Here is an 8966-nt window from a genome sequence, read left to right as displayed (position 1 = left end):
GGCTCCTCGCTCGGGCAGTCTCATCCCGCCCCCAGCCCTCCTTCGCCAGCCCCGCCCCTCTTCCTGGACTCGTCCCTCCCTCACTCCTTCCAACCGCCCCTCCGCCCATCTCCCCGTCCGAGACACCCCCAGCAACCTCCCTCGGCCTCCTTCCCCCCCATCCCCCTCTATTCCTACCCTGCCCAGCCCTCACCGCCGCCACCGCCCCGCACTGCGGGCAGTCCTGGCGCCTCAAGACATGGGTGGGGCGCGGACGGGGCGTTTCGGCCTCGGAGGGGTGGGAGCTTGCCGTATCCGGGCAGCCCGGCTGGCCACGCCCCTCCCTACCCCCCTCCTGTCAGCCACGGGCAGCAGGCTAGCTGGCATTTGCAGCAGCACCTGCCACCCCACCATCCTCACCAGTCACCGTCAGCGCAATATGCGGCGATGGCGCCCCAAGAGGCCGCCTTTCAAGTCCAGCATCCCTACCAGCCGCCCGGTCCCTCCAACTATATGCCGGTACCGCACAACGGCCTCTTTGTTCAACACAATCATCACCCCCAACAGCAGCAACAACACCACCGACAGCAGCAGCAGCAGCAGCAACAGCAACAACAACAACAGCATCGACAAGAGCAGGCACCCTAGCCGTCCTCACCCCCCTCGTTCCCGCATGGGCCGGAAGACAGGATCCAAGATGGTATCGGCGGGGCAGGACTCGAAGGCATGCGGGATAGGCTACTGAGACAAAAGCACAGATCATGCAGGCGGTGGGCTGGCGGGTGTGGGGGAAGGGCGGGGGGGGGGATGCCCCGGTGGGACGGCGAATTGAGGGATGCAGGGGGTGAGAGCAAGACCTTCTAATCATACAGAGAAGTTCCTCCTCGTACGTTGTGCGTTTCCTCTTTCTTTGATTTGCCTTCTTCGTGTTCGCTTGCATTTAAGTCGCCCGCTCTCTCCGTCCGTCGCACCCTACCCTCACGCCCTCTCAGGCCCTTGGCAGAGGTCCTTTCTCCCTCCCCCTCATCAAGCAGACACTCGGGAGGAAGGGGAGGAGGAAGAAGAGGAGGGGGAGGGAGGGGGGGAGGAGGGAGCCACACTAGGGTCGCCAGAGGCCGAGGGGTCAGCGGGAGGAGGAGAGGTCTCCCCCTCCCTCTCCCCCTCGTTCCGCCTCTCCTCGGCGAGCTCCTCCTGCTCTTCCTTCTCCAGACCCTCCAGAAAGGCTATTAGAGAGCCGGCGGAGGACGCAGAGGACGAGGAAGGCGGGGAGGAAAGGGAGAGGGAGGGCGAAGGCGTCCGCTCCTCCCCTTCGATCGGCCCCTGGTACTCGTAGATGGTCACGAAGACCTGCTCCGTTCCAGGATCCCGGATCTTCTCGATCCACAGGACCCCGTCCATGTAGCTCACGTCCGCAAAGGCCGAGCCCGTGTTCCCGACGTTAGGAGGCAAAGGAATCTTCCATTGCGCGCGTGCCTGAAAGGGGTTGTTGATGTGGACCCGATTCGAGGAGAACTCGAAGAGGAGGCGCCCCTGCGGCGTCAGGTTGTAGGTGGCCGAGGAGATTAGGCTGTCCCAGTACTTGTCTTTGAATTTCATGACATTTTCCAGACGGCCGTCACGGTGTATGTGGTAGTACACCCGGGTGCCGGGAGGCAGGATCTTATACCTCTCCTCGGTGGTGAAGGCCAGCTTCCACCTCCCCATCATCGCCTCAGCCAACCCCTCCAGAGTCCGGACAGGCGAGCCCCCCGCTATAAGCGCGTCGGCGTACTCAATCATCATGTCCCGGGTCTCTGGTGCCAGCATTCCGGCGTTAACCTCCTTCTCCTCCATGAATTTGAGGCAGCACACCAGCTCTTGCCATTCGAAGAGCACGTCGTCAGGGGGCCGATACATTTCCCGGTCCCAGCCGGGCGGGGAATAAACCGTGTGCGCCTGTCGCCGCATGCTCGAGGAGAAAGGCGTGGAAGCGGAGGCACGCGTGACACGAACAGGTGTGACTTGCGGAACGAGTAGTGGCGGGATAGCCGGCCTTGGAACGACAAAGGGGGCGGCCTCCGGTATGCAGAGGACCACGACATACGCGATGGCGGCAGAAAAGAAGGGGACTCGTGGTATAGATACGCTTACACGAGCTGGCTGTTTTCTTCTTGATGATGGTTTCATGGCACTGAGAGGAGGAATTAATTATGTGTGCTGTAAAGTAGGGTAGCGCAGTGAGCAGGAAAAGCACAAAAATGGGAAATGCTAAGTGAGCATGACTATGAATTATTCCCAGCAAATGCTTTCTCGTAATATCTTGCCACCTGAGATTTGCGCTGCAGTACGTTTCCTGGATTATTAATGGATGTATTTCCCTTGCGAAATCCCCCTGATCAATGACGGCATCACCAGGGAGGCAGCGAGGAGCCATCTAGTATCTTCAACCCGCCCCCTTTCTCTTTATGGGAAAAATGTCCCACGCGGGGCTTATGTGGCCGATTAAACATCATCTCAGGCATCGTCTTACTGTACCAAGGAGCAATATGCTTAGTTGCTATATGACTTGGACTCGCATATGGCCCGCATCGAGGAACTGACCAATGGGCGAGGAACAAGCAGGATGGAAACTATCAGAATACGGTACGTGCCAAAGCTATATGGTGTTTAAATATTATTTTTCGAGGAAAGATCTACAAGCTTGTGAAGGAAATAATTATGTGCTTGGTCGTCTGTGTTACAAGGTGTCTAATGTTGCACCAGTGAGGACGAGGTTGTAAGTGTGGCAGCGAGCACTCCTATATGATGTCTGTATTACCTTCCTCCCTTATCAGGTTTTGGACAGCGTTCAGCGTCCTTTTTTTCTTGAACTTCGTGCAAAGTAACATGTTCTTTGCATTTTCACATACGCGGTATTGTCGCCGGCTGGTTCGCAGCCCTACCTTTACACACGCGTTCCGGGTCACCCCTGCGTGCGGCTTGCAAGTTACCATCCACATCCGAGGGAAGCGCTCGGGGGGGGAAGAGTTCTTGAACGACGCCTACCTTGAGTACACCAAGCGCTTACGACCCGTCTTAGGCCTCACGACTGTATGGCACAAGACTGACTCGGAGCTTGAAGCAGCAATCGCAAAGGAGAAAGCTCCTGTAATTTGTTTGGACGAGGGAGGAAAGCAACTATCGTCCATGGAACTTGCGGATATCCTCTACAAGCGTCTAGAAGAAGGTGAGAATTGTTTTAAAAGCTCTTTTGTCCTGAAAAATCCTTCTTAAATCTGATCATGAAGTACGTTTCTTTCCCGTGGCTGCACAGGCGGGGCGCGCCTGTCTCTCGTCATAGGAGGAGCGGAGGGCTTACCGCCTCGGTTGCGGGCCAGCAAGGAGCTTTGGAGCCTTTCGCGTTTGACGTTTACGCACCAGTGGGCCCGTGTTCTCCTTGCCGAGCAGATTTACAGGGCCTCGGAGATAAAGAGAGGGAGCGGGTACCACAAAGAGTAAGCATGGACTGCGGGGGGAGACATTTGGTCGGCAAAAAGCTGAAGTGGGCGTTAGGGGGAATGTGTCAGCATCGACTGTATTTAAAGAAACAAACGGGTGGAAAAAGTAAGAAAATACAGGAGATAGAGAGATTGGATTTGGAACTCTCACATAGTTCATTCTTTCAGATTTGTCTCTCACTCGGAGGGAAGTATTCGACGCGGCCTTTCCCAGTCCGCCTGACTTTGCTACTCCTACTTTCTTTAACCACGATAGATCCTAATGTGTGTTAATCATAAAATTAACATTCACCAATGTCAGCCTCTCTAGTAAGGCTTAAGATATTCCTATCCAATGCCTTGGAAATGCTCATTTTCATCATTTCTGACCTCTCTTTGATTAATTTATTGTTCCAACATATCAATTCTCCTCTGTCACTTTTATAGTCAAATCGTACTCCTTTTGTGCCCCGAACTCTATTGAACCCCATTTCACCCCAATCTGCCTGTATTTGTTCCTTGTAATGCGTTGATTTCTGCCCCTCTCTTATCAAGTCCAACAGCAGAATGGCTGCTCACGTCCTTGTAATACCCGGGATGCTGATTGTACACTGTGCTTACTGTATCCTACGACAAGACATGCATATTGGCAGTGGGCGGTACGCGCATGACGATAGGAGGGCTACAAGGCTCGCAATCTATTATTGAGTACAACCATCTTTAAGTGCTCCGGAAACTTGCAAAACACACATTTTCAGCGGTCGCTGTGGACTTTCGTCGATTTGCGATCCAAGGTCGTCGACGGATGCCTCTTTGGGCCTCCAAATCCACAACGAGTCCGCGCACGCGTCTCTCACACGAATGCAAAAGCGTTGCTCAGCTCGGATCTCACCCGAAGTTTTCCTCCATTGCGTCCTTGCAAGCGCTCTTTCTGAAAGAGCTCAGTGTCACACATTCCTTACTGAGATCATGTCATCATGAAGGAATACAGTCTCGATCAAAGAGGCCCCCACCATCCCCAAAAAAATTACTTGCAACACACATCAGAAGCTGCGCGAAGGTCCGTCATACATACATAACCCTCAACTCCCCGAAGACGCGTTCATTGACGGACTTCGGCGGCTGACACGTATCAGTGAAGGTGCACATAATATGCAAATGGCTGAAATACATCACTATGGCCCGCAGGAAGCCTGGAGAGAAGAGACGCCCACCGATTCCTCTCCCTCATTCGCATCACCACAAGCAGAGATACAGTCTGACCACCGCCTTCACCCTTTTAATTCCTAACCGGTCCCGGGAAGGGCTGCATCATCAAGTGTTGCAGCGGCGGTTGATGCAAGTGCTGGTGTGCGTGCATGTGCTGCAAGGGCACGTGCTGCTGTTGGTACAGGTCGTAACCGAGCATCCCCCCTCGCCCGCCATTCATCGCCAGGTTCCCGCCCATCCCATCACTTGGTCCCTGAATCATCCTCCTGCTCCTCATCCCCCTCTCCGCCCCGCCCCCTCGCTCTCCTCCCAAAGGCGCCACTGCGTACGCGGAGGGGAAGCCCGAGGTGGCCGCGTCCCCCTCTACCACCGTCTTGTTTGGCCGGTAGAAGCGCACGTTGAGGGTCCGGTCGTCCAGGACAGTCCGATGCAGGGAGCGGACCGCGTTCGTGCCCTCCTCAACTGTGACGTAGCGGATGATCCTGCAGGGTGGGAGGATGGTATGCTTCATTGAGTATTCTTGGTAGATGGCCCGAAGGTTGACGGCCGCCGAGACGAGCAGCCGCACACTTTCGGGCGGGGTCCACGTCTAAGCCTAGCGTGACAGCCACAGCAAGTTCCACTCAGGAGTCTTAACCCTCTTGTCCTCCGCCCTGTCCGATCAGCTCCTCCTCCCCTCCACTTACGCCCAACCCTTGCTCCGCAGGGTATCCGCGTGCCGTTGGATCTGACACGAGACCACCCTCCCCGCCTGCGCCATGTGACAGGCCAAGACCTCGTCCCCCGTGTGCCACGGAATGTTTCCGCAGGTGACGGTGTCGCTTGCCTCCATGGTCGCAGGGCTGTGGCCCATCATCTCCAGATGCGCCCGGTCCAAGCGGACAAGAATCTTCCGCTCTTGGACCGTTATCCCGTGCATCTGCTCGATGGCGCGTTGTGCTTCCTCCGAGGACCGGAAGCGTAGAAGGCCAAAGCCTCGGGAGCGCCCGGACATGTTGGTCTTGATGTGTACGTCGTAGGGGCTGAACTCGCTGAAGACGGTCCGCAGCCCGCTCGCCGTCATGTCCCAGGGCAGATTCCCCACCTGACAGCATCGGCGGGAGGAGAGGAAAAGCAAATTAGAAAAGAAAGTGAAGCCGATGTGAAGGCACTGGATAGGCCGTTCTTACAATAAAAGTGGGGATCCAGTCCCCGTCTTCGATGTCCTCCCCTCAAGCTCTCCTTCTCCTGGGGTGCATGCACGTGCGACTTACAAATACGACGAATCCCTCCTCCTTCTCAATCTCGGTTCGGTCCTCTCGGACGTACAACGGCCGACCTTCCACCTCCCGTCCACACAGTAGCTCCATCGCTCTGCTCGCATCCTCTGCTGTCTCAAATGTGACGAGGCTGGCGTGCAGAACAGGGGGGAGCGAGGGAGAAAGGGGGAAGAAGCCAGGACGGGAAACACTTAGCGATGAAGGCAGGGAAATCGCGCACTTTTTGGCAATATCCTCACTGCTTCCAGAAAATCCCCAATCACACTTACGCCCACCCCTTGGAGCGGCCCGTGTCACTATGTGCTTGGACTTCGACGCCCAACACACGACCGGCTGTCTCCATGATGGCTGTCAGACTGTCTGCGGTGGTGCCCCATGATAGATTACCCTAAAAGTTGAAGAAACGTTGAAAGAAGATTGAATCTGTCAGGACACCCATGTCAGCTTGACAGGACGGTGATCGCGTTCTCGAAATGTCGCGTGTGTAACGTGTGCACATATCCACACTCTCCGCAACCGAAACATTGCGACAGGTATTTTCGACAGTTGTATTCCATACCGTCAAACGCAACTCTCAGGGAGGAGTGCGTCCACCACTCACCACGAAAACGGTCTTGCTCATCTCTCCTCTTACTCCAATGCCAGTCGACAACCCTAATCTTCACCAGTAAACTTGCGCGTTCGCCTGAAAAGGCTGCAGCGTCGTTTCCTGTAGCGTGGTGCTTGTCCTGAGTCATTTATTTCAAGAAGAGTCAACTTCATAGCATGTATCAGAGATGGCGATGAATATCTGTGAGAAGCATCGCTTGTGCAACCACAATCAGTGCTAATGCAGTGAAGCACATCTAATAGCTTGGACACTTTCCGTCGCGTCTACACTGTACGACCAGACGGTGTGTGGTCTTTGATGCAAACAAATCTAGGCATCACAGCGATCGTCCCAGGGGGGGACAGAAAGACATCGCTCACACTTTCGTAATTCGTTGAGAGTTCAATGGGGTGAAGCTTATCAGTAAGCTGAACATCGGATAAAATAAAAGGGTGTTATTACACATTTGCGAGCCGAGACCATTTTACAGGGCTCACAGATGCTTACACTAGACCATTGATAGATATGCAAAGTTCATTTTGTCGTATTCATGCAATCTGTCAGTCAGAGAGCACGACTTTCTATCGTGGCAAATTGGTGGAGATCTCTGTACTTTTACGAACGAAGTTCAAATATTTGATATTTTTCCTGCCCCGGGACCGGCCGTCGGTCTAAACCAAGTAGAGTTTACTTATGACGTCTTCCACCACATTTGGCCATACGCGACATTGGTAAACTATTTCTCTTCCCAGCGCACAAATTTTATTTCTTATTGGGCACCAAGGCATGTTATTTGGAGGCTATAGCATGACTCAGGAGGTGGGGCGGTTTTGAGGTGAACAAGCAGCGAGGCGCCAACGGCTGAGGCAAGGACTAGCCGAGGCCCGAGCACCGTCAAAAGGTGCTTTCGAAGCAACTTTTGACATCTTTCATGATTGTGCAGTATGTCCACCAAAACAAAAGGAAAAATCTGTATGAGCGCGTAAGATTGCTTTTCCCAAGTAGTCAGTACGACGATCGATCGAACGTGGAGTAGAAGATGAACGCGCACTTGCACCCTCAGACTCGCTCTCACCTCCCGGAGGTACTTTCACACTCATGTAATTGGACAAAGTCGTAAAATTTTAGTTGGAGAAAGGAAGGTGGCAACAGCTGCTATAGGAGTATGTTGTTTCTTCGTTCATTAGTTGCAGCCGCTTTGATGCCATGTCATGGGCACAAAGCCGACTGACTCAGGTTCCAGCAGCACGAAAAATGCACAAGAAAAGGATTCAACGTTGTTTTTTCCTCACTTTTGTTGTGTAACGCTTGAAAGAAATCGTACGTCGTATTTTCTTGCCCCGTATACGCTTCCATTGGCAGCTGAGCCTTTTGTACCACCACCCGGGGCCTAAGCGCTCCGAGGGAATAGCCCGAGTTTTGATTTTTGGCGCGAAAGGAGAAAAAAGGACGGAGAAGAGGGGAAGCGAACCCTGCGACGGCAGGACACGGCGTTCCAGAAGCTACGCCGTTCCCGCATAGCTTCCCGGGCATCTTTTGTGTTTCATGTGGCCTTGTGAGTGCGATGCGTGTAGGAACGTATGCTACTGCTTATTCAAGCGCTAGGTACAACTTTTCCGCATTTCCTGTCCGGCGTGTTATCTTCATGATATCCTCTGCCTTACACGTCACACACCCGTGGCACCTCCAAACCCTTTTCACAAGGTACAATGCGACGAAGGCACCTTGGAGCGATCATATTGATATGCAGCGGCACATTATCGTCCGCTTTCACAGTCCCATTGCGGCCGTGGGAATCTTGCGGCAGTGTGATTTATCCGCAGCGGCTCCCCCAGTCGGTACGTTACCAGGTCATTTCACAAGCATCATTTTTTAAAAAGACTTTAGCAGGATGTGCAGGTCGCGCCGTCTGATATCGAAGCTTTCTACTTCGAGAGCGGACTGATTATCTTATAGGGTTAAGTTTCGAGCGCATGTTCTTTTAGCAGTAAGAAAGACACCAGACAAGTCTCAGGCCGCTTCATGTGTGTACAAGTCGTGCACCCACGTCTCGATTGAGCCCACCGCATGTTCAGCTCCAGATGAAGTTGAGGCTCATATTTGACGATAGATACCGTCTGCTCTCGTATTTTTCAGGCACGGGCGATGTCGACGCTTGATGTAAGCAGCCGCAGAAGACCGGTGGGGTCTTTTTTTAAGCGGGGGAGTGCGCTGCTCAGAGCAGCCGGTGCAGCAGCAGAGACAGGGAAGGAGGTCGACGCTACCAAGCTGGCCGCCGAGCTGACAGCGATCAAGCCCATGAAAATAAAGGAGATCAAGGCGGAGTTGGAGGAGCGTGGGGTGGATTGGAAGGATTTACTGGAGAAGGAGGAGTTCATGCACAGGCTGGCCTCGGCGAGGGTGCAGGGGATCACGAAGCCTCCACCCTCTGTGGAGGAGACGAAGGAAGAAGCGGCAAGCACAGTAGGAGGAGAC

At 54.0% G+C, this 8966-nt stretch overlaps 4 protein-coding genes across 4 annotated transcripts; 2 read left to right on the top strand and 2 right to left on the bottom strand.

Annotated features, from left to right (window-relative positions):
* Positions 1-1005: 1005 nt before the first annotated feature.
* NGA_0682200 (uncharacterized protein) lies at positions 1006-2145 on the bottom strand (the record flags this gene model as incomplete). Its single annotated transcript, XM_005852719.1, has 1 exon — positions 1006-2145. One exon carries the CDS (start codon positions 2143-2145, stop codon positions 1006-1008), a length of 1140 nt encoding a protein of 379 aa, XP_005852781.1.
* A 350-nt stretch (positions 2146-2495) lies between these two features.
* NGA_0682400 (ribosomal rna large subunit methyltransferase h) lies at positions 2496-3587 on the top strand. Its single transcript, XM_005852721.1, has 3 exons — positions 2496-2601; positions 2793-3184; positions 3272-3587. The coding sequence occupies exons 1-3, from the start codon at positions 2537-2539 to the stop codon at positions 3454-3456; spliced, it is 642 nt and encodes a 213-aa protein (XP_005852783.1). The 5' UTR covers positions 2496-2536; the 3' UTR covers positions 3457-3587.
* A 1514-nt stretch (positions 3588-5101) lies between these two features.
* NGA_0682100 (uncharacterized protein) lies at positions 5102-6550 on the bottom strand (the record flags this gene model as incomplete). Its single annotated transcript, XM_005852718.1, is given in 6 exon segments — positions 5102-5125; positions 5330-5394; positions 5409-5727; positions 5897-6032; positions 6172-6290; positions 6504-6550. 6 exon segments carry the CDS (start codon positions 6522-6524, stop codon positions 5102-5104), a joined length of 684 nt encoding a protein of 227 aa, XP_005852780.1. The 5' UTR covers positions 6525-6550.
* A 1639-nt stretch (positions 6551-8189) lies between these two features.
* Positions 8190-8966, top strand: NGA_0682300 (uncharacterized protein; the record flags this gene model as incomplete). The annotated part of the gene is made up of 2 exons (XM_005852720.1): positions 8190-8329; positions 8628-8966. Coding segments are annotated over exons 1-2 (468 nt in total), but the record flags the coding sequence as incomplete, so codon positions are not given.

The sequence above is a fragment of the Nannochloropsis gaditana genome (genome assembly GCF_000240725.1).
Source record: "Nannochloropsis gaditana CCMP526 unplaced genomic scaffold scaffold995, whole genome shotgun sequence".
Taxonomy (NCBI): Eukaryota; class Eustigmatophyceae; order Eustigmatales; family Monodopsidaceae; genus Microchloropsis; species Microchloropsis gaditana.
Note: the sequence above shows the minus strand (reverse complement) of the source record. Positions and strands in the feature narration are given on the sequence as shown.